Below are 26023 nucleotides of genomic sequence, written 5' to 3'. Positions count from 1 at the left end.
AGATCTGGTTGGTGCTTAGAAGAGTACAGGAGGCACATCCAAACAAGAAGAAATAAACTTGTAGGGAACATCCTAAGAGACAATAACATCATTGGAACAATAGCAGAAGGAGCTGTTGAGGAAAGGAATCGGCAGGGGCAACCAAAGGATACCATACATGCAACAGATCATGAAAGATGTTGGATGCAACATGTATGTGGAAATGATGATGAAGGCAGACAGAAGAGAGGAATGACGCTCTGCTGCAAATCAACCTCAGGGTTGAACACTAAAGGAAGTAAAAGAAGGAGAAGAAGACAATATCATATATGTAGATTTTTAACTTTGAAGTAACCTGTTGCCTCAAACAAAATCCAGACTCCTGATAACCACTGAAAGTCAGATGGTACAACACAATTCTGATATGATTTTCCACCAAATAGAAAAGCTCTGTATATCCTACATCCTGGTTCTAATAGAGCACAATGAAAACCTGAAGTAAGGAGAAGGGCAGTCATATATTTTACAGACTCAAGACTTATTAAGAAGTTCATTTACGCTCACTGGATGGTCATTTTTCTCTGAGTAGAAATTTGTTCAAAAATCATGTTGAAAAAGAGTCTAGCACCTCATCTTTCTTGGACACAACTAAAAATAGTTTGTTATGTTTCCTGTCACTTGTTTCTGTAAAACCTCAACTTTCGATTTTTATGTTCTCTTTCAACAGCTGCTTTTTTTGGAATTGATATCCCGTGTTGATGTGGTCTTCAGTCCTGAGACTGGTTTGATGCAGCTCTCCATGCTACTCAATCCTGTGCAAGCTTCTTCATCTCCCAGTACCTACTGCAACCTACATCCTTCTGAATCTGTTTAGTGTATTCATCTCTTGGTCTCCCTCTACGAGTTTTACCCTCCACGCTGCCCTCAAATGCTAAATTTGTGATCCCTTGATGCCTCAGAACATGTCCTACCAACTGGTTCCTTCTTCTTGTCAAGTTGTGCCACAAACTTCTCTTCTCCCCAGTCCTATTCAGTACCTCCTCATTAGTTATATGATCTACCCATCTAATCTTCAGCATTCTTCTGTAGGACCACATTTCGAAAGCTTCTATTCTCTTCTTGTCTAAGCTATTTATTGTCCACGTTTCACTTCCATACATGGCTACACTCCATACAAATACTTTCAGAAACGACGTCCTGACATTTAAATCTATACTCGATGTTAACAAATTTTTCTCCTTCATAAACGATTTCCTTGCCATTGCCAGTCTACATTTTATAACATCTCTACTTCGACCATCATCAGTTATTTTGCTCCTCAAATAGCGAAACTCCTTTACTACTTTAAGTGTCTCATTTCCTAATCTAATTCCCTCAGCATCACCCGACTTAATTCGACTACATTCCATTATCCTCGTTTGCTTTTGTTGACATTCATCTAATACCCTCCTTTCATGACACTGTCCGTTCCGTTCAATTGCTCTTCCAAGTCCTTTGCTTTCTCTGACAGAATTACAATGCCATCGGCAAACCTCAAAGTTTTTATTTCTTCTCCATGGATTTTAATACCTACTCCGAATTTTTCTTTTGTTTCCTTCACTGCTTGCTCAATATACAGATTGAATAACATCGAGAATAGGCTACAAGTCTGTCTCACTCCCTTCCCAACCACTGCTTCCCTTTCGTGCCCCTCGACTTTTATAACTGCCATCTGGTATCTGTACAAATTGTAAATAGCCTTTCGCTCCCTGTATTGATACCCCCTTTGGTTTAATTAATTAAACAACACAAACACTCTTCCCTAAAACGCTATCTTCCATTAAAAAAATTGTATTCCTCATTTAATGATTATTATTGGCACAGTCTACAATAGCTAGCTTTGTTTGTGACACTTCCTTGTTCATAGAATTAGTAAATAACAATTCTTCAGCGTCCCAGTCAAGCCCAGCTCTGACTTTTGTAATACAGTCAATGCCCAATATTAAATTCTACATCTACATCGATATTCCATAAGCCACCGTACAGTGCGTGGCGGAGGGTACCCTGAACCACCACTTGCCACTTTCCTTCCTGTTCCACTCGCAAATAAAGCAAAGGAAAAACGACTATCTATATGCTTCCATATGGGCCCTATATTCTCATATCTCATCTTTGTGGTCCTCACGCGCAATATACTGGCGACAGTAGAATCTTTTGCCAATCAGCTTCAAATGCCGGGTCTCTAAATTTTCTCAATAGTGTTTTTGTAAAAGAACGTCGCCTTCTCTCCAGGGATTCCCATTTGAGTTCCCCAAGCATCCCTGTAACACTCGAGTGTTATTCAAACCTACCAGTAACAAATCTGGCAGCCCACATGTGAATTACTTCGATGTCTTCCTTTAGTCTGACCTGGCGTGAATCCCAAACACTCGAGCAGCACTCAATAATGGGCCACACTAGCGTCCTATATGCGGATTCCTTTATGGGTGATGGACTCTTTCCTAAAATTCTCTTGAACACCTACTTGAAAATTTTATATGGCTGACCTTAAAACAATAACAAAACCTACATATTCACAATTTTGTTATACCTCGCAGTCGCATTTCTTACTTTTATTTCTACAATTGGCCTTTCACAAAATTATTTTCCCTTTCTAATGTTCTTCCTTTGTTTTGCAGATCCCTAAAATTAAATTTCATATGCCGACCAAGTAATTACGTTCCTAAAGTTGGATTTGAACATAAGAATAGGGACTGTATAGTTCGTCATTTTCTTTCCCCACATCAACTTCATATAAAAGATTGTTTTCAATTTCTTTAAAGTCTATACTTTCAACTCTTTCTTTCCCCATAAAATTCTCTTTCTGTGCTTGTAAGGTACTGAAAGCAACAGTGGGCGCCACGTCACTTTCAGTCTCCATAGTGACAGACTGATCTTTTATACACTCATTACAACAATTTTAGTACAAAAATTTATCCTGTAACATAAAATATTTATTTCGGACGTTTTAATTTCATATTACACTCAGAAAAATTAAATAAAAATATATTAACAGTTGATTTTGGTTGTTACAGGACGAAACACATCATGGTTACTTATACAAATTACAGTAGGTGATCAAAAGTATCCGGACACCCCCAAAAACATACGTTTTTCGTATTAGGTGCATTGTGCTGCCGCTTCCTGCCAGGTACTCCATGTCAGCGACCTCCGTAGTCATTAGACGTCGAGAGAGAGAGCAGAATGGGCTGCTCTGCGGAACTCGTGGACTTCGAATGTAGTCAGGTGATTGGATGTCACTTGTGTCATACGTCTGTATGCGACATTTCCACACACATAAACATCTCTAGGTCCACTGTTTCCAATGTGATAGAGAAGTGAAAACGTGAAGGGACACATACAGCACAAAAGCATACAGGCTGATCTCGTCTGTTGACTGACAGAGACCGACGACAGTCGAAGAAGGTGCTAATGCCTAATAGGCAGACATCTATCCACATCATCCCACAGGAATTCGAAACTGCTTCAGGATCCACTGCAAGTACTATAACAGTTAGGCGGGAGGTGAGGAAACTTGGATTTCATGTTCGAGTGGCTGCTCATAAGACACACATCACGCCGGTAAATGCCGAACGACGCCTTGCTTGTTGTAAGGAGCGTAAACATTGGACGATTGAACAGTGGAAAAACGTTGTGTGGAGTGTCGAATCACGGTGATCCGATGGCAGCGTGTGGGTATGGCGAATGCCCAATCAACGTCATCTGCCAGCGTGTGTAGTGCCAACAGTAAAATTCGGAGGCGGTGGTGTTATGGTGTGATCGAGTTATTCATGGATGGGGCTTGCACCCCTTGTTGTTTTGCGTGGCTCTATCACAGCACTGGCCTACCCTTATGTTTTAAGCACTTTCTTGCTTCCCGATGTTGATCAGCAATTCGGGAATGGCGACTGCATCTTTCAACACAATCGAGCACGGGTTCATAATGCATGGCCTATGGGGGAGTGGTTACACGACAGTAACATGTCCTGGCCTGCACAGAGCCCTGACCTGAATCCTACAGAACACCTCGGGGATGTTTTGGAACGCCGACTTCGTGTCAGGCCTCAGCGACCGACATTGATACCTCTCCTCAGTGCAGCATTCTGTGAAGAATGTGCTGCCATTCCCCAAGAAACCTTCCAGGACCTGATTGAACGTATGCCTGCGAGAGTGCAAGTTGTCATCAAGGCTAAGGGTGGGCCAACACCATGTTGAATTGCAGCATTACCGATGGACGCCGCCACGCATCAGGATACTTTTGATCACATAGTGTATATTTCAAAAGTAGCGATACTTTAACGATACTTCTGAACTTTATGTATGAAAATTATAAACTGAAGAGACCAGTATACAATGGAATAAATCCATGTACCATGAAGACCACAATGGGGCAGACTAGGACAGATCTTTGGTGAACGTGCAAGTCTCCACAGAACGGCCTCTGGCAGAGCGCAGGTGGCCAACACAGCAGGGGAGTGGGCCCAGATTTGGTGTAGCACAATGCCTCGGTTCCCGAAGGGAAAAACAGTCGTGGATCAATCTGGTGTGACAAGTGATTAGTTTGTAGTGTGCGTTGTACAGCTATTTTTGTGCCAAGGCAGTATACCAACACACAATAAATATTTCGAACAGTACATCTAGCCTAGAACCACTGTGTCAAGTCTTATAGAAATATATGAAACGTTATGCAGTTCTGCTAGCTATGCGATGACATGGAGTTACTCTTCGAATAATGCTAATGAGAGGTAGACGTGAGCGAGTACGTAGCGTAAGGAGGGCTATGCGTGAAGCGTTCAGTGAATTCGAAAGTAAAATTCTATGTACCGACTTGACAGAAAATCCTAGGAAGTTCTGGTCTTACGTTAAATCAGTAAGTGGCTCGAAACAGCATATCCAGACACTAAAGGATGATGATGGCATTGAAACAGAGGATGACACGCGTAAAGCTGAAATACTAAACACCTTTTTCCAAAGCTGTTTCACAGAGGAAGACCGCGCTGCAGTTCCTTCTCTAAATCCTGGCACAAACGAAAAAATGGCTGACATCGAAATAAGCGTCCAAGGAATAGAAAAGCAACTGGAATCACTCAACAGAGGAAAGTCCACTGGACCTGACGAGATACCATTTCGATTCTACACAGAGTACGCGAAAGAACTTGCCCCCCCATCTAACAGCCGTGTACCGCAAGTCTCTAGAGGAACGGTAGGTTCCAAATGATTGGAAAAGAGCACAGGCAGTGCCAGTCTTCAAGAAGGGTCGTCGAGCAGATGCGCAAAACTATAGACCTATATCTCTGACGTCGATCTGTTGTAGAATTTCAGAACATGTTTTTTGCTCGAGTATCATGTTGTTTTTGGAAACCCAGAATCTACTCTGTAGGAATCGACATGGATTCCGGAAACAGCGATCGTGTGAGACCCAACTCGCTTTATTTGTTCATGATACCCAGCAAAATATTAGATAAAGGCTCCCAGGTAGATGCCATTTTCCTTGACTTCGGGAAGGCGTTCGATACAGTTCCGCACTGTCTCCTGATAAACAAAGTAAGAGCCTACGGAATATCAGACCAGCTGTGTGGCTGGACTGAAGAGTTTTTAGTAAACAGAACACAGCATGTTGTTCTCAATGGAGAGACGTCTACATACGTTAAAGTATCCTCTGTCGTGCCACAGGGGAGTGTTATGGGACCATTGCTTTTCACAATATATATAAATGACCTAGTAGATAGTGTCGGAAGTTCCATGCGGCTTCTCGCGGATGATGCTGTAGTATACGGAGAAGTTGCAGCATTAGAAGATTGTAGCGCAATGCAGGGAGATCTGCAGCGGATAGGCACTTGGTGCAAAGAGTGGCAACTGACCCTTAACATAGACAATTGTAATGTATTGCGAATACATAGAAAGAAGCATCCTTTATTGTATGATTATATGATAGCGGAACAAACACTGGTAGCAGTTACTTCTGTAAAATATCTGGGAGTATGCGTGCGGAACGATTTGAAGTGGAATGATCATATAAAATTAACTGTTGGTAAGGCGGGTACCAGGTTGATATTCATTGGGAGAGTCCTTAGAAAATGTAGTCCATCAACAAAGGAGGTGGCTTACAAAACACACGTTCGGCCTATACTTGAGTATTGCTCATCAGTGTGGGATCCGTACCAGATCGGGTTGACGGAGGAGATAGAGAAGATCCAAAGAAGAGCGGCGCGTTTCGTCACAGGGTTATTTGGTAAGCGTGAGAGCGTTACGGAGATATCTAGAAAACTCAAGTGGCAGACTCTTCAAGAGATGCGCTCTGCATCGCGGTGTAGCTTGCCGTCGAGGTTTCGAGAGGGTGCGTTTCTGGATGAGGTATCGAATGTATTGCTTCCCCCTACTTATACCTCCCGAGGAGATCACGAATTTAAAAGGAGAGAGATTCGAGGACGCAAGGTGGCTTTCCGGCAGTCGTTCTTCCTGCGAACCATACGCGACTGGAACAGGAAAGGGAGGTAATGACAGTGGCACGTAAAGTGCCCTCCGCCACACACCGTTGGGTGGCTTGCGGAGTATAAATGTAGATGTAGAACTCGGCAAGTGTGCTCGGGCGCTCAGCACCCGCCTGCCCTGACGGCGCTCGCCTGTGCCCGCAGCTGCTGAGCCGCATCAAGGACGCGAGGCTGCGCGACTGGGCGGCCTACCTGAACGCGGAGTGGCCGCAGCTGGCGCGCCGCGTGCCCGACGACGTGCGCCTCCAGCCGGACCGCTACTCGCTCATCTACGTGCCCAACGGCTTCGTGGTGCCGGGCGGCCGCTTCCAGGAGTACTACTACTGGGACACCTACTGGATAGTGCAGGTCAGTCGCCCGCCGTGTCTGCGGCATCCAGTTCAGTAGCTACTTTGTCTGGGAGACCTCCCGATCTTCGAGTCACTTTCTGGACGGTCCACACGAGCATTCCACCTTCAAAACTTGTAACTTATTTTCATCGAGAAATCGTATAATATTATTTGTAACCCTACTCGTACCTTCTTTTAATTTTTATATTTTTCCAGACAATTTCCTGAACACGCCAGAATGTCCTAACGGACTCTGACCGGCCATCTTCTGACTAAAGGCACATGCTCCAAGCATCGGCTGGTGTTAACCGGTTATATCACTGTGAAACGTTTGCGTGATTGTCCCTAAAACATAAAAAAGTAAGTCAACCACTTAATCTGCAAGGCAGTATGTCTCTACAGAGACATTCCCCTCCATAGTCTGTTGTTGCAAACCTGCTCTACATAGCATCCAGGTAACTGACTAACTCACATCAAAGTCAGTATTAGTGCTGGACCAACCACTCTGTTTAGGTGCGTACTTCTGCTGGAATACCTACTGCGCTGTCTAAGTGACAGCTGTCCCTAAACACCATATCTATAGCTGTATACGAGGACGTGCTGAAAAGTAATGCCTCCACATTTTTTACGTAAAAAGTCTTCAATCTTTTTATACAAAACAACGTTATTAACAGTCTACATCTTTATTCATCATGTCCACATACCATAGCCGTTCAATAAGAATGCAACAATTTTTTTTCTGACAGCCAGTTGGTTTTATTCAGTATTCCAATACACCATACTACACTCCTGGAAATTGAAATAAGAACACCGTGAATTCATTGTCCCAGGAAGGGGAAACTTTATTGACACATTCCTGGGGTCAGATACATCACATGATCACACTGACAGAACCACAGGCACATAGACACAGGCAACAGAGCATGCACAATGTCGGCACTAGTACAGTGTATATCCACCTTTCGCAGCAATGCAGGCTGCTATTCTCCCATGGAGACGATCGTAGAGATGCTGGATGTAGTCCTGTGGAACGGCTTGCCATGCCATTTCCACCTGGCGCCTCAGTTGGACCAGCGTTCGTGCTGGACGTGCAGACCGCGTGAGACGACGCTTCATCCAGTCCCAAACATGCTCAATGGGGGACAGATCCGGAGATCTTGCTGGCCAGGGTAGTTGACTTACACCTTCTAGAGCACGTTGGGTGGCACGGGATACATGCGGACGTGCATTGTCCTGTTGGAACAGCAAGTTCCCTTGCCGGTCTAGGAACGGTAGAACGATAGGTTCGATGACGGTTTGGATGTACCGTGCACTATTCAGTGTCCCCTCGACGATCACCAGTGGTGTACGGCCAGTGTAGGAGATCGCTCCCCACACCATGATGCCGGGTGTTGGCCCTGTGTGCCTCGGTCGTATGCAGTCCTGATTGTGGCGTTACCTGCACGGCGCCAAACACGCATACGACCATCATTGGCACCAAGGCAGAAGCGACTCTCATCGCTGCAGACGACACGTCTCCATTCGTTCCTCCATTCACGCCTGTCGCGACACCACTGGAGGCGGGCTGCACGATGTTGGGGCGTGAGCGGAAGACGGCCTAACGGTGTGCGGGACCGTAGCCCAGCTTCATGGAGACGGTTGCGAATGGTCCTCGCCGATACCCCAGGAGCAACAGTGTCCCTAATTTGCTGGGAAGTGGCGGTGCGGTCCCCTACGGCACTGCGTAGGATCCTACGGTCTTGGCGTGCATCCGTGCGTCGCTGCGGTCCGGTCCCAGGTCGACGGGCACGTGCACCTTCCGCCGACCACTGGCGACAACATCGATGTACTGTGGAGACCTCATGCCCCACGTGTTGAGCAATTCGGCGGTACGTCCACCCGGCCTCCCGCATGCCCACTATACGCCCTCGCTCAAAGTCCGTCAACTGCACATACGGTTCACGTCCACGCTGTCGCGGCATGCTACCAGTGTTAAAGACTGCGATGGAGCTCCGTATGCCACGGCAAACTGGCTGACACTGACGGCGGCGGTGCACAAATGCTGCGCAGCTAGCGCCATTCGACGGCCAACACCGCGGTTCCTGGTGTGTCCGCTGTGCCGTGCGTGTGATCATTGCTTGTACAGCCCTCTCGCAGTGTCCGGAGCAAGTATGCCGGGTCTGACACACCGGTGTCAATGTGTTCTTTTTTCCATTTCCAGGAGTGTATTTCCCCCTCGTTCGGCTACAAAACACTATTTTTCAACATTCAATGCGACAGTCTTACGCCACCTTACTGGGAGCGCCTGTACGCCCACATGGTACCACTCTGTTGGTCGACGTCGGAGCCAACGTACTGCTGCGTCAGTAACTTCCCCATCACCCACGTTCTGCTTCCCATGGAGTGCACCCTTCATTGGGCCAGACGGATGTAAGTCGGAAGTTTGGACATGCTGTCTCTAGAAAAAGAGACCCATCAAGTTTTGTCAGCTTCTCTCTCCTCGGGTGCACAGACTTCTGTGATGGCTTGATGAGAAGTTCATTCGCATTTTTGTGGCGAGGAACACGCTGGAGACATTTCTTCAATGTGCTGAGGGTGGCACAGTGTGAGATCGAACAGGTTTGCGCTACCTTGTGGCAATGATGAGAGAAAAGGAACTCTCTCCGTTCGAACAGGCCTTGGAAGGCTAAACGGTACCGACCGGCCGCCGTGTCATCCTCAGCCCACAGGCGTCAGTGGATGAGGATATGGAGGGGCACGTGGTCAGCACACCGCTCTCCCGGCCGTTGTCAGTTTTCGTGACCGGTGCCGCTACTTCTCAGTCAAGTAGCTCCTCAGTTGTGCCTCACAAGGGCTGAGTGCACCCCGCTTGCCAACAGCGCTCGTAAGGCCGGATGGTCACCCATCCAAGGGCTAGCCCAGCCCGACAGCGCTTAACTTCGGTGATCTGACGGGAACCGGTGTTACCACTGCGGCAAGACCGTTGGCAATGATGAGAGATGCCTTGCCCAATGACTCACCGTGTCTTTCTTCACCGCCAGGCCTCCGCAGACATTCAGTAAGCGCCTAAAATTATCTGCAATGCTCTGGTTTTCTGTCAAAATAAAATCAGCGACAGCTCTCTGCTCGGAATGCCCCTCCGTTACAGACGCCATTTCGAAGGCTTCGTACAGAGTCGCCACATATCGGAACTTCACGAAACTACAGGTGCTGAAGCGGGAACATTCCACGATGTCTCACAACAAATTCCGCACTTTTTAAACAGACAATGACCGAGAAAAAAAAGTTTCATTACTTAGTGAGCGCACCTGCTATTTGCTGCCCACTGTCGCTAATAGGGCTCTGAAGTGTGTTGTGTAACATGGTAGTGTGTAACGTAACTACGTCGGTTTTCGAGAAACAGTGTCCTGTAATTGACTTTCGAATGTAAATAGTCCACGCAAGTAGCATCCTTTCCTGCAACTGACATGCCAAACCATACACGAGCGCTAGTACATCTGTAACAATCCGACGTCTCGTGTTCACTGTCCTCGATCGTCCTCAATCCTGTCGCGACTGTCATCTGTTTCCAGAACTTAAAGAACACCTTCGAGGACTTCACTTTGATAGCGATGAAGCAGAGGTGAGGCTGCGGCTTCATCAACAAAGTGAAACATTCTACAACGACGGTATCGACAAACTGGTCTCCTGTTGGGAGAAATAAATATGTAGACATGAAGAACAAAGATGCAGATTGTTAATAACGTTTGTTTTATTTATAAAACTTTAAGAGTCTTCAACATAAAAAATTCCGAGCATTACTTTTCAGCTTGTACTGGTATGTTACATAGAGTTGACTGATTGCAGTTGTAACTGAACGATGTCGTGGTCATATGTCACAGTTTAACATTTACATTTCTGAACTTTTATAGAACTTTCCCGTATTTGCACCATTCTCATATCTTTTTAAGATGACACAGAACTGTTATACATCTTTTTGAGATAGTACTTCGTTATAGACAACCAAATCATCTGCAAAATGTTGCTATTATTATTCCCTGACAGGTCATTTGCGTACAAGTTAAACAACAACCGTTCTAAGGCACTTACTTGGGACACACCTGAAATTACTTTTATTTCGATCGATGACTCTGCATCCAAGTTATTTGCTGCATCCTGCCCACAAAAAAAGTCCTCAATCCAGTCATAAATTTCGTTTGATACCAGGGAACGTGAATAGGCAGTGACAAGCGGGCGTAGCCCCAACGCACCTAAACAGCGGACCCACTGGTGCTCAAAATAAAGCGAAAACAGGGGAAAATAAAACAGGCAAGGAGTACATTCCGGTCCTTTCTGGCGTAACCAATAGCTCGCAGGCCGCCAACGGATACATATCCCGCGCTTTACTTCTGTTAATACTGAACTGAGAAGGAAACAACAATAACCTACCACATAATTTCTGATGAAGTCTGTTAGTACAATAATCTTACAAGCTACGTTCAGTTGACAGGCTTCCTCACTAACCACTACGCTATAGCTGACACAAATTATTTAAAACAATATCTTTTATATCATGATGCCGTAAAGGTCATCTGCATACAAATTGTAAAAATAGATGTATCTGTCTATGTATGTATAAATGTACATATGTTCCTTATCTCGTCCTAAACCACTGGACCGATTTTAACCAGACTTTGTACTCGTATCATTCACCGTCTGGAAAGAACCACTGTGGGGATAAGAATCACCCACCTGTCAAAAGGTGGGGGTGGACACAAAGAACCAGTGCAGCCCATAAGGCGAGAGTAACCACAGGTCAGTCATCCAGCATTTAAGAATGAGAGCACTTAGAGACTTGCAACAAAGTTTACACATAATTTCAAACCATTAAGAAACTCTCTCTCCTGACGACTCCAGCAAAAGTATGAAAGGAAAAAATTTTGTCGGTTACTTCGTTTGCACTGTTCAGGAATCTCTCTTTACTACCAACCGTATTGGAGACGCATTTTGCAGGCAGTATTCACTTATATAACTGAATGTAGCAGAATAATTGCACATTTGTTCAGAAGATACGGCGTCATAAATACTGAATGCGAGAACACCTATTGCATCGTGCAAGATGTTTACATTTATTACTTCGTCGCTACTTAATGTATTCGCAACGCTTTTCACAAAGGGTATCCACATGTGATGCTGAATGTACCAACAAAACTATATCACTGTGCGACAAATTGTCCAGGAGAAATGATGTCAAATGCAGAGATACGAGAAAAACTGCCGCATCATGCATAACGTTACAATCTATTACTTCGTTGGTACTAACTCTATTCGCAACACATTTCACAGACAGCATCCACGTACGCAGCTAAATGTATTTAGAAAAATACATTTTACGACACACGGTTCAAGAGATATGACGTCATAAGGACTGAGATGAGTGAGAAACTGCCGCCTCATGCACGACGTTTTAATTTATTACTTCTTTACTACTAACTCTATACACAACACATTTCGCAGACGATATCCGCATATACCACTGGATACACTTGCAAAATTTTATCATTGTACCGTACGTAGTTCCGGAAACACGACGTTATAAACATTACGCGGCGTGAAAATTAAACTGCAGGGCGATATTCGCTAGACATAGAGGTGAAATATGTATACAAATTTATGTGAAGTAAGTTAAATATGTGCGAAATTTATTTGACATTTTGTATGCGAGCAAAGCCATAGGTTAAAAGCTCATCCTAAACCGCTAGAACGATTTCTATCAGATTTGGTACACATATTAACTACAATCTGGAAAGAAATACTGTAGGGGTAAGAACCACCAGCCTCCTTTTGGGAGAGTGCAGGAGGAGAAGATGGACAGAGAAAGAGAAGAGGAGGAGATGAATCGGGAGAGGGGAGAGGAGGAGATTGTCAGAGAAAGTAAAGAGATGGAATGGACAGAGATAGGGGGAGGGAGAGACAGTCCGAGAGATCTGAGAGGAGGATATGAACAGACAAAGAGAGGAGGGGGGGGGGGGGCAGAGTTGGACAGAGAAAAGAAAGAGATGGATAGAGAATGTGAGAAGATGAGTTGGAAGGAGAGGGGGGAGGAGCAGATCTATAATGGAAGACTGGAATAAACAAATACCTAGGCAACATCTGGTTTCTCAGCTAGTTTAATTATAAGAAATCGTACCACGTACGACATGTGTGACAGATATCCTTAATGAGCTGGCGCTATGAGACATCGGATGATCATGACATGGAAGCTATAATATGAAGAGCACCAAAAGCCTTTAACTATTTATATGTTGTTTTGCGTCATTTTATTGGAATAAATGGAAGCAAAGGCAACCGGTTTTTGGCATATCCTTAATGTACCGGTCCTTTAAGGCATCTTGTGTCATAACACATAAATTATGAATGAAGAGTACGATACATGCTTCTCCTACAAACCATATAGTTGAATATGACGTCCCGTAAGTTCAGATTGTGACGTCTTATATCTCACTGCCACGTTGCAAAATTCCGGTGCGTTTTATTCTGCCTTTCTCGCCTGTGGCGTTGTGACGTCACATAGGTCGACCACCTCCACGTCCGTATCCTCTCTCACTGAGACAATCCTCTCGTTGGACCTCGTGGCTGCGCTCAGAAGCCACGCACTGTCTGCGATGCATGTCAGGGGAGCACACTACGTGGGAAACCGCTCTACAGGTCTAATCGGAAATTTTTATTAGCGGACATGCTGCGCTGCATTACCACTCATTCTGAGTCAGCATCGCCAACCTCGCTCTAGGCCGCAACTGTCCCAAAATCAGTAACTAACGCCGTTCCATTATTTACTACCATCAAGAATATTCCCAGATACCGACTACTGAAGTGGAATAGCTCCACCGCTAGCAGTTCAGTACCCCACCTCCAACTGCCTACGAGCAACTCCCGCCGACTACAGAACGGAAATACAGCTCAAAGTCACTCGGGAAAGCGTCACATCGCTCTCAAATACCCACAGAAATAATTTATTGGTTTCTGCTAAACCTCTCCATGTTAGTCTCGTTCACCAAAACACGGTCGTCCAGCTAGCTGCTGATGTGAGGGCCGTACTTACCCGGAACCCTCGCCCGAAACTTATACCCACGCACGGCAACGCACTTTCCGACCGTCCCAAATTTCCGTACTGCAAGAAATAAGCCGCACGCCACACGAGGAATGGCGGCCGACTTTCCGATCTCGCGAATTGTTTGTGGACGTCTTTGACACCCAAACCACCAAAAACGCGGGTTAGTACTACGGTTGACGCTGCAGCTAGAACCTTGTGCGCAGTATCCCCGGGTACAGGTTACACTGCTGCAATGTGATGTATTTTGCTTAGGGCATAGCTGTTAATCAAAAGAACTCTCTGTATCCAGTTTAACGTTCTAGTTTTATGTTTATGGAGAGTAGCCCTGTATAGAGTTTATGGTCCCAGTTGGCAACTTCATCCTCGCAGATTGGACATTAAAATACTACCTAAGCGGTTCGTCTTTTCTGTCCTTTGTAACCATGTTAATTTTCATAGTCTCAGTTTGGAGTCTGAGAGGTAAAATCCTCGATCTGTGTTCACTGAGCTTGGGACCACAAGAAGTCAGCGTGGATTATTTCTTAAGCTCATTCAGTTTCAGATTTCGTGTTAACTATTACACTGATGCAATCAGCATAGGCGTGAAATCTGTAAACCTTGTAGCCTGTGTTGCAGGTTTAATAGTAATGGTTCTACATCGATTGTGCACATTATCAAACAGAGGGAGTAACCCTGTCGTATACATTGTTTAATCGGGACCGGTGAACTTAGTTCACCATTAATTTTGATTCTAGAGGGTGTTACGACTATACGTTTGCGTATATGCTGAGTAAAATGATCGCTGAACCCCTTCAATTCGCATTATGGTTAGTATAAAGTGGTGGTTGATGCGGTCAGATGCCTTACCAAAGTCTAAAAAACATGAGACCGACTTTGCACTTACACAGCCACAATACAGATATAATATCCCTGTATTCACACAATGCATTTATCATAGGTCGCCCTGGGACTGCACTCATTTGATAAGAGCCAATTATCTACGGCAGTGCCGACTTCATTCTATTATTTATGCGTCGGATGGAGATTTTATAGTCGGAGTTGAGCAGAATTAGTGGCTGAAAATCCTTCAGCGTAGAACCACGACTTTTTTTTTCTCTTTGCGCGGGTTGGGGATCAGGACAGTCCGTCCTTCCGTAAACTAGGATGGCACCTCCACGTCCCCCAATGATTGTTATACATTTTGGTGAACTCTTGATTGATCCGTTTCGATTGTTCAAAAACATTCAAAAGCCAAGATCGCACAAAATACTTTTTATTCAAGAGAACCGGTTTCGACTGTCTTAGCTGTCATTTTCAGGTCTTAAACATTTTTTGAAGCTATGACAAACATGCTTAGTTTTATCCACTTGACATCTTGCGCATGAGATCAGCGTAAAATGAACGTGTCTTACTACAAAAAAATGTTTAAGACTTGAAGATAACGCCTAAGACTGTTGAAACTGGTTGTCTTGAATAAAAATATTTTGTGCGATCTTGGCTTTCGAATGGTTTTTAACATTTGGTGAAATCTATTCCTATGACGTTCCAAAAGCAAGCATAAAATTCTATTGGCAGGCAATCTAAACCAGCTGAGATCTTTGTAGATAACTCTTTGACTGTGGTCAACATTTCTTCACCGGTAGTGATGGCTACGAGGTGGGCGTTGTCATTAGGATTGACCGGGGGTGAATGAAGAGTAAAAAGGGCTCACTTACCGTCACATCAGTTGCCGGCCAGACTTAAAAATCTGTATAATACTGCACCACGTAATTTTTCTTATTGCGGCTTTTTGATCGTATTCGTACCCCCGTTCATCGTTGAGAGTACGGAGTACCTTTTGTTTAACTCTACTGGCTTTGCTGATCGTGTGGTATATTGATGAATTTTCCTGCGTAAGTTCAACTGGAGAAAGCACTCAGATCTTTTCCCCTCTAGAGATTGCCGTACAAACGCTGAGATTCTTGTCATAGTACGTTTTATTCTAGAGATGTTTGCTATGAATCCCATGGGGTCACCACAAAGTTCGCAGGGCCATAAAAAGTACACTAAAGGTGTGTTTTCGCCAACATGCTTTCATACAACCACACTGCACGATGCATTTTTTTATCTGCGCCTTTACAAACTGTAGTCACCACATGGTGCGTGTTGGGTATCTGTCTTGCATCCGAAGACATTGTTGCCATGTATCACTGATCTGTTTCAGCACAGCCTCGTCCCAGTAACGATTACTCTATTTTTTTTTTTAATGTATGCTGCACGCTTGTGTGAAATGTTCAGTGACCTGAGAAATTTATGGACGAAATTGCACAGTCAACCACATTATGGATATAGCCTTTCGCTGCATAGACCCTGTATAGTCTGAATTACTGGATACGTACTTATATCTTCGGCGTGGCACCAAGTATCTATTAAATATAGTCCATTAGTTACAACGACAGCTTCTCGCAAAAGTTGAAATTCGGAACTTGATCTCACTGACGCAATACGCAATTAAAATCACCATCCAAAATTATATTCAAGGGAGATCCGCATTAATGGGGCAATCTCATCTCAGAACAAGTTGCTCCTCGCACGTTTCCCGCTGGATCCAGAGGGAGCATACACATTTAGAAGAAGTAGATCATACATTATCCCAGTTATTCGTCGTTCAGTTTGAAGTATAGCTAGCGCTGTACATGGTATGTCTTTCTTGAACCATATTGTTGTTCTACACTCAGAATATTGTCTCATATCTGAACACGTCCACTGTTTTCGTCGTAACTGGTTCTGGTATCATCGTTATACTAGTATCAGTGTCGGTGGCCTAAAAGTAGTCATTTAGAGATTGTAACTTCACGTCGGAAACAATCCTGTTTAAATTGAGCGTGACAATTATATACGGCTGCGGCATTGAGTGTTAATCCTAAGGACAGTCATTTTCATCAGGCGACGCAGTCTCCTTATAAGGTCAATTGGGATCGCCTGTTAGATTGGTTCTTCGACTGAGGAGGCTGGGTTCATAATTTATGCACATCTTCATTCGGGTTTGGAACGTCTGCTTTTCCGACCACAGTCACGCCACGTTTTTCGCTTCCACCTGTTCTCAGAATTGTCTTAGTACATGAGAATGTTTGCTCTAGTTCCTACATCTCTTCGGGTCTCTTGCTTACATGTTTGCCGTTTGGGTTTCACCGGCTGCTGCCTGAGGTTATCTTTCTCGATATTCGTCAGTTCCCCTAATAGTGTGGCGTTCCGAGTCAAGTTGTCGCTCGAGCATTTATTCGAGGCCGGCTTCAAGAGAAAAATCGTTTCGCTTCGAGGATGCTCGTTCAGAGTAGGTTGTTGCGTAACTTCGGTATCAGCAGCGGAAGAATGGATCGGTTTCCCACCTTTCGGGGTCCATTGTGCTGAAACTGTTGCAGCTGTGACGATTTCCTAAGACTAGCGTGGTCTCGATTCTGTCCTGTCAGTGATGGCACCGTGGTCTCCTTCTTGGGTGACAAGTCGCTGGTAGTGCAGACGCTCGGCACGGACGTGGCCGCGAGAGTTGCACGCCGCGCTGGTCGTCGCCGACCGTCTTACGTAACGACGCCTCAGTAACCACAGACACTGATCTACGACGGTACGTGCTTGTGCAAGTCGACCTTTAATTACCTCCTTCCGTTGAGCACTTGGAATCTGCGTGCATTGGACCACCGTTCGGCAACGTTACTGAGGATTCTCCCCTGCAGTTATCTGTTCCGCTGGTACTTCGAACGGCAGTTCGAAAATCCCGATTGTCCGTATTCCAAGCCCTGCGTGAGTAACGGTGACTTCGCCTACGTTTCCGTTACAGTATTTCATAATTCTCCACAATGCTTCGTAATTCCCCACAAGTCTCAACTACTTTGTCGCGGCGCACGATATCCGCCACACGCCCGCACTCGACAGCATCGCCGACGCGGCGGGCTGGCAGTCCGCGCACGCCCCCTGGGCCGACCCAAATCTCCACACGTCACACTGTCTTCATCTTTCTATCATAGGCCACTAAATTCAACACCTAAGTATCATAAGCCTAGGTGGGCACACGCCGATAAGAACACTGGTGTCGGTTCCCATTGTCCCTGTTGCGGGAATCCAAGTAATGTTGCGAGGTGATGAATTTAACGGACTACGAAAAAGGGATGTAGACGGTGCGACACATGGAAGTTTGGGTCGGCCCACGGAGCGTGCACGAGTATAGTTAACGCGACCGCTTGCGATATGCGAGAAATACGGTCCCGGTTCGGCACAAATTTTCATACATCGCCAATAGGTAGTATATCCATAACTGCCCGCCCGGTTGGCCGTGCGGTCTAACGCACGGCTTTCCGGGCGGGAAGGAGCGCCTGGTCCCCGGCACGAATCCGCCCGGCGGACTTGTGGCGAGGTCCGGTGAACCGGCCAGTCTGTGGATGGTTTTTAGGCGGTTTTCCATCTGCCTCGGCGAATGCGGGCTGGTTCCCCTTATTCCGCTTCAGTTACACTATGTCGGTGATTGCTGCGCAAACAAGTTCTCCACGTACGCGTACACCACCATTACTCTACCACGCAAACATAGGGGTTACACTCGCCTGGTGTGAATCGTTCCCTGGGGGGTCCACCGGGGGCCGAACCGCACAATAACCCTGGGTTCGGTGTGGGGCGGCGGAGGGATGAGGTGGACTGCGGTAGTCGTCGTGGGGGTTGCGGACCACTGCGGCAGCGGCGGGGACGGAGCCTCTCCGTCGTTTCTAGGTCCCCGGTTAAAATACAATACAACATCTATAACTAATACAGCTGTTGTCAAAGAACTCGCAGTCAGCGAATAAACTTCGAATCATTTCGCAGAGCTGCAGATCCTCAAGCGAGGGTCTGTAAGTTTTACTAGCCTAGAAGGGTATATGAAGATAGCAACTTTGATCTCGACTCCTCTCTCATTGTGCGATTGTTTCTTTTATTTACGTTCTCCACCTGGATTTATTGCTACGATGAAAATCATGAAAGAGAAAAAATACGATTACACTTAGTTGGGAGATAAATCAATGACTTACAGCATTTGTACTTCAGAATATATTAAAACTAGTCCTGTCATAGAGCAGCAGCTACAATGTTGCAATGTATTTCAAAGCGCAGTAAGAGATTGAGTACTTGCTTTTTCTATAGGGTGGTGTGCGGCATTAAATGGTATCATGTCGCAATGAAAATATCTTTGAAACAAATCAGAGTTTCAGGTTCACAGTTTCGCCAAAATGAAATGAACGTTAACTATCTCACTAACTTGCACGCCAGCTAGAAAGACAAATACATCACACATTATATATTTCCTGGACACTAAGATTCCTTTCCAAAGTAATTGTCAATATACTTGAATTTGATTATTAGGATCATTAATAATAATTTATTGTTGTGAAAGTGGTGTATGTACCTCGCGTAATTGCTCACCCGGTGATCAACAACACAAGAGTGGTAATATTAAAATGGCCATTTACTTCATATAATGTGATTCGTAATGGGGCAAGCAAAGGAGAAGGGCGGCAAAGATTTTAAACTTGGCGCGCACAGCGGCTCTGGACTCTCACGCGACCGCGGACAAGGATGGCAGACATTGCAGTTTACGAAATCTACACACGGCATACTACAAGAAGTTTATTAAAAATTTGAATAGTTTCCTTAAATGAGGACTTTTTAAAATTTCTTTTATCGATGTCGGAAATTTTTGTACAACATAGTACCGTGAATTATGGTTTGTTTCTGTGGTAGTATCTTGTTTAACCTCCTTATATGGATGTCACCGCATTTTCTTGTATCGTAACAATGAAGACAAGTCAGTTTTGAGACTGTCAGGTACCATTTCATATTAATTACATGTTTTTGTATTAGACGCATGGCACGAGTTGAATATTCAGCTGTCGAAATAATTGCTTAGAGTGTGTTAGCTCTGAACTGCTGATAATTTTTTCGTTATTCTAACAGCTGATTTTTGTATGGTGAAGATGATTTTTGGATTTCACTGCTAGACAATGCAAGCTACTTCCAAGGCTTCACGTACCATTATTAAGTGAGGAATCGAGCTATGTGCTTTGGCTCCCTACGCATCATTCACGTAAGGATTCCGAAGACTAGAATAATTACAGCGCGCGCAGAGAAATTTAAGAAATGCTATATTTCTAAAATTTTAGGTGACGGAACGCACATCCTGAACCAATACAAACACCGCCCCCCCCCCTCCCATTCCCCTTCACCATCCTCACCTCGAGCCATAAAAGAGACAAGTTTCTATTTTTGAAAACATGTAATAATACTTGAAATGGGAAACTGTTTTTTTACAAAATATTGTTCTGAAATTCAGCTTTTTAAAATATAGTATAAACATCATGTGCTACCGTCTACCCATTTAGCAGTGCCATTTTGGTCCTTAGTTCTGTTCGACACACATCGGCACAGTTCGATAGCCTTTATGGTTCTTCTGTTTTCAACTGCTGTCAGACGCAACATTCCAACAGTTGCATTATAGCTGATCGATGATCGTTACTTATTTCTCATTGACACACAAGAGACATCGCCATGCTACTGCGAGGCGTGCTTGCAGTCCACTTTCCTGCTTTGCTGACGCAAGCTGCAACCCTCTTCCGCTACATGTTAACATAGCGCTGTGTAACGTAGCTATGCCGGTGTATGAGAAACACCGTGCTGCAATTGAGTTTCCAATTTGAAGAGATCTTCCAAACACGGAGCAGACTGTCCTCCAGCATGACAATGCCAGACAAAAAATGGTTCAAACGGCTCTGAGCACTATGCGACTTAACTCCTGAGGTCATCAGTGCCCTAGAACTTAGAACTACTTAAACCTAACTAACCTAAGGACATCACACAACACCCAGTCATCACGAGGCAGAGAAAATCCCTGACCCCGCCGGGAATCGAACCCGGGAACCCGGGCGCGGGAAGCGAGAACGCTACCGCACGACCACGAGCTGCGGACCTGAAAGAACACCTCTGAGGACTTCACTTTGATAGTGATGAAGCAGTTCAAGCAGAGGTGAAGTTGTGCCTCTGTCAACAAAGTCAAAAATGGTACAGCAAGAGTATGAACAAAGTGGTATCTCATTGGGAGAAGCGTGTTCGCCGCCAGGATGACGATGTTGAGAAACTAATATGTAGACATGGAGAATGATGTTGTAGGATTTTAGTAACGTTTCTTTTTATTTAAGGGGATACGGAATCACCTAACCCCGCAATGTTAATATATGCCTACTATAGAGAACATTTTCTCACAAACTACTGGAGACAGAGAGGTAAAAATTTTACTGTATGTGCATTCATATGTTACAACAATACTGAAACAACAGTTTATTGTCAAAGTATTTTCTTACAGAGATATTGTACATTTATTTTTAAATAAATTTTTTCCATCGCTTTTTACTAGACTATCACCCCTAAGTCTTTTGTAAATCAAGTAATTAAAAAATCGTTGTTTCAGTATGTAATAGGGACCTATGTCACTACGTCATAAAAATTTCAGACTTCTAGGTTGACCAGTACCTGAGATAATGTTCCTAGATGAAGTAAAAAGTAAACTTACGGGAAACGGAGAAAGAAGATTAAAACATTCCTGATCCGTAGCTAATACCCCCTTCACAGTCTTCATAATCATCTTCAAGTCTTCTTTTGGCACCCCTCTGCACCTGTCTTGCTTTTTTCACTAATGTCTTGATTATATTATCAGCATGCCTTAGTCTGTGCTGATCTAAAAAGAACATAGCACGTACCGTACGGGAACCAACACACATACCCAACTTTTGAAGGACCTGGCATTTAGTTATATTTCCAAGATTGAAGGTTGCCACAGCATCATACACACCAAAATGTAGTGTATTAATTCCGACAAACACTGTTTTTGGGAGACGATGCCATATCACACTATTCAAGCACTCGTTGGGGTTCTGCGTTTTTCCGTGAAGACATTTCATCAGAAGACTTCTGTCAGCCAGATCTCTGAAAATGGGCTTTATTTCTGCCATGATGGCTGATGGTAGACTGTGGTGGTGAATGTATTTCTCTACTGTTGTTAGTCCCCTATTGTATTTACACCAGCTGTTTTCACCTTTGGGGCACAAACCATGTTGTGGATGCTCATCCGTGGATGCGGTGTGGAAATATAAAGCCCATATAGCTCTCCTCATTTCTTCAAGATTGCCTGTATTTTGCCTGATTGCAAGGCCATAGCAGTTCTGAATGTGGTCTATTATGGAATCAGTCAATCTTCCTCTGCCATCCAAGGTTTTCCCATCATCTAGTTTTTTCCCTTTCATAACTGATTTTAACCTTCTCAGCCTGGCACCCATTCTCTTCTGCACATGTCCTATACATTCAAGTTTGCTTATATTTACACTGTTCCCATATGGTTTGCTTTCCAAAACTTCTTTGAATGCTTTAGAGTCACCATCTCCCAGATATTTGACATAGCGAACATTATACCACTGTGAAGAGCGATGAAAAATTTTCTTCACCCCAGCAACCTCCATGCCACCACTACTACCATAATAATTAGCAATACAGTCATCACTGTGTTCATTTTTCAGCCTGCCTGTGCACCTACAGTATTTAGACATTATTGCAACATCAATAACCTTGCCAGTATCAACACTAGTTGCTGTTACAACACCATTGTTGGAGGTGTGGCCCCTTTTCTGCCACGTGCCATCAAACGCCACTGTGAGGTCACGACTGCCGTCATTTTCTTCCACTGCTTCTTCCACAGCAACCTGCATTGACTTCTGTGCTACATCTTCAACTGCAGATCCTAGTACATAATTGTAAGCTTCAAACTTTGAAGGTGCACTTGGAAGATTTAGAACACCACATAGCATATCACCAGCTGCTTTGCCCTTACCAATTGCTCGCAATCCATAAACTAACCTAATATTTACACTATAAAGTTCAGTTTTCTTGTATCCATTATTTACAGTTACTGAAACCGAACTTGGAAACTTACAGCTGTATTTACAAACACTGCATATTAAATTAAACTGGGCAGCCAGGCCAACATGGGATTCTACTTTCAGAGAAACGTTTCCACGACATTTTTTGCAGCACAAACTGTTTTCAAGAGCTTCACACAATATATTCGTATCAATGAGTTCAAAAACTTCATTCCCTCTATCAAGTAAATTATATTTCTCTTCCAAATCTCTTAGTTTTTTATGAGAAGCACTGTTTTCATTTGGTGTAAGTTCGTTCGGCAAATCAGTAATAAGTGGATTCACATTTTCCAACAGTGATGATGATGAACTGCTTTGCTTTGCTAATGAATCATTATTTCTTTTCTTTTGCCAGTTCACACGCTTTTTAAATACTTTTGCTTTAGCTGTAGGCATTTTCACTGCGAAAAATGAAGCACTAAATACGAAATAACTCAACAACAACTACTTTCTTATATCACACTGTTTACAAAACAGTCCCGCCACAAAGTCAAAGAGTAACTTGAGGAAACCAGAGAGAAACATTTTCGGGCAACTAGTGTATAAATAGTCGCTGGAAACCGGGATACTTGAATTCATGTCACTTTAAAGGTACTGCCAAAAAGTTCATGGTCAGCCACGAGAGACGTGTATAACTAAAGCGCAATACCCGATCTCACAAATCTATAAAAATAAAATAGTTATAATTGTAGCAGAGCTATGTATGATACGTCATTTTAAAGAGGAAACATGGCAGAATATAATACGCCAATAAAAAAAAATTCGATTTTTTAACCCAAAATCCGATTCCGTATCCCCTTAAAAAGCCTTAAGAGACTTGGCATAAAAATTCAGACGCATTATTTTTCAGCACGCCCTCATAAATCACTGAGGTTACTGGCGTGTGTTAACAGAAGGTGACTGTACACAAGAAATTCGGAATGAAGGTCAACTACCTTGGTTGTACTTAATATTTCTGAGGATGCTGGCAGTTGTGAACGAAAGACAGCTGACACGAAGGATATTGATATGTACCGACACACACACACACACACACACACACACACACACACACAGAACCTCGTCTCACACCCCTGGTCACGCATTGTCACGTTTACCGGTGCCGGTGCAGTGGCAATCGCAGTTACGTATACTGTTTTAAATACCCAGTGACGACTTATTGTGGTGAGTTTACATGCAACGCTGCGGCTAGCAGTGAGTGAGTTGTCTGGTGGTGCGTGGCAGGGCCTGCTGGCGACGGACATGCCGGAGACGGTGCGCGGCGTGGTGGGCAACCTGGTGTACCTGGTGCAGCAGCTGGGCCACGTGCCCAACGGCGGCCGCGTCTACTACAAGGAGCGCGCGCAGCCGCCGCTGCTGGCGCCCATGGTGGAGGCGCTGGTGCGCTACTGCGAGCGCGCCGGCTGCGAGCAGCGCACCTTCCTCGCCGGCGGCATCGCCGCGCTCGACGCCGAGTTCCAGTTCTGGATGCACAACCGCACCGTGTCCGTGGGCGGGCGCCAGCTCGCGCGCTACTTCTCGCCGTCCAGGGGACCGCGGCCAGAGTCCTACAGGTGACACACTCTTTCCACTGCGAAGAACGGCACCGGCAGCAGGTGTTACCTACAGCTTGTACCGAAGCACAACTGCAGTTACCAGAGTTGAATGGCGTGAAAGCGTGCAGGGTTCTAGTCTGTCACTCATTTTAGTCGATATATACATTGAACAAAAATTAAGGAAATCAGTGAGAAATTTGGAAAGGGAGCTACAGATCCGAGAGAAGAAATAAAAAATTAAATGCAGGACAAGCACCAAAATGATGTCACAAGTGGAGTGGCATGTGGTGTAGCACGAGGCACGCGTCTGGCTCGCAACTTCGGATGGAAAACGTACACTGTCTACCGGATAGATGCGGCGTCACCGAGTCGTACAGTTTGCCATGCCACGCTGTGCCAGATGTAGTGATGTGCTCCACATTTGCCACACACTGTGTCTGTGCCACTGGCAGCTTATGAAATTTTCTACAGTGTTTGTTCAATTGCCTCTGCATCCAGGAAAATGAGAATGATGCTGAGTTCAGCATTCATTTTTATCTCATTTTTATTTGTTGCTTTCTTTTCTGTCTGTCTCTCCGTCTGTCCAGTGCAAATTTTCAGTTGATTTTAAAATAACTACCCAGTGAGTTAGAGACTCGAAATGCAAACATACACTCCTGGAAATGGAAAAAAGAACACATTGACACCGGTGTGTCAGACCCACCATACTTGCTCCGGACACTGCGAGAGGGCTGTACAAGCAATGATCACACGCACGGCACAGCGGACACACCAGGAACCGCGGTGTTGGCCGTCGAATGGCGCTAGCTGCGCAGCATTTGTGCACCGCCGCAGTCAATGTCAGCCAGTTTTCCGTGGCATACGCAGCTCCATCGCAGTCTTTAACACTGGTAGCATGCCGCGACAGCGTGGACATGAACCGTATGTGCAGTTGACGGACTTTGAGCGAGGGCGTATAGTGGGCATGTGGGAGGCCGGGTGGACGTACCGCCGAATTGCTCAACACGTGGGGCGTGAGGTCTCCACAGTACATCGATGTTGTCGCCAGTGGTCGGCGGAAGGTGCACGTGCCCGTCGACCTGGGACCGGACCGCAGCGACGCACGGATGCACGCCAAGACCGTAGGATCCTACGCAGTGCCGTAGGGGACCGCACTGCAACTTCCCAGCAAATTAGGGACACTGTTGCTCCTGGGGTATCGGCGAGGACCATTCGCAACCGTCTCCATGAAGTTGGGCTACGGTCCCGCACACCGTTAGGCCGTCTTCCGCTCACGCCCCAACATCGTGCAGCCCGCCTCCAGTGGTGTCGCGACAGGCGTGAATGGAGGGACGAATGGAGACGTGTCGTCTTCAGCGATGAGAGTCGCTTCTGCCTTGGTGCCAATGATGGTCGTATGTGTGTTTGGCGCCGTGCAGGTGAGCGCCACAATCAGGACTGCATACGACCGAGGCACACAGGGCCAACACCCGGCATCATGGTGTGGGGAGCGATCTCCTACACTGGCCGTACACCACTGGTGATCGTCGAGGGGACACTGAATAGTGCACGGTACATCCAAACCGTCATCGAACCCATCGTTCTACCATTCCTAGACCGGCAAGGGAACTTGCTGTTCCAACAGGACAATGCACGTCCGCATGTATCCCGTGCCACCCAA

At 45.2% G+C, this 26023-nt stretch overlaps 1 protein-coding gene and 1 pseudogene across 1 annotated transcript in view; one reads left to right on the top strand and one right to left on the bottom strand.

Annotated features, from left to right (window-relative positions):
* Window positions 1-26023, top strand: part of LOC124798371 (trehalase-like) — a 323119-nt gene that overhangs the window by 107312 nt on the left and 189784 nt on the right. Inside the window, exons 3-4 of the mRNA XM_047261743.1 lie at window positions 6633-6836; window positions 24053-24381. Coding sequence (XP_047117699.1) covers window positions 6633-6836; window positions 24053-24381 — 533 coding nt within the window. The remainder of the gene's footprint in view (window positions 1-6632; window positions 6837-24052; window positions 24382-26023) is intronic.
* LOC124799560 lies at window positions 9667-9784 on the bottom strand (annotated as a pseudogene).

This window comes from Schistocerca piceifrons, chromosome 5 (genome assembly GCF_021461385.2).
Source record: "Schistocerca piceifrons isolate TAMUIC-IGC-003096 chromosome 5, iqSchPice1.1, whole genome shotgun sequence".
NCBI lineage: Eukaryota > Metazoa > Arthropoda > Insecta > Orthoptera > Acrididae > Schistocerca > Schistocerca piceifrons.
The sequence above is the reverse complement of the archived record's forward strand: the minus strand, read 5'-3'. Positions and strand labels throughout refer to the sequence as shown.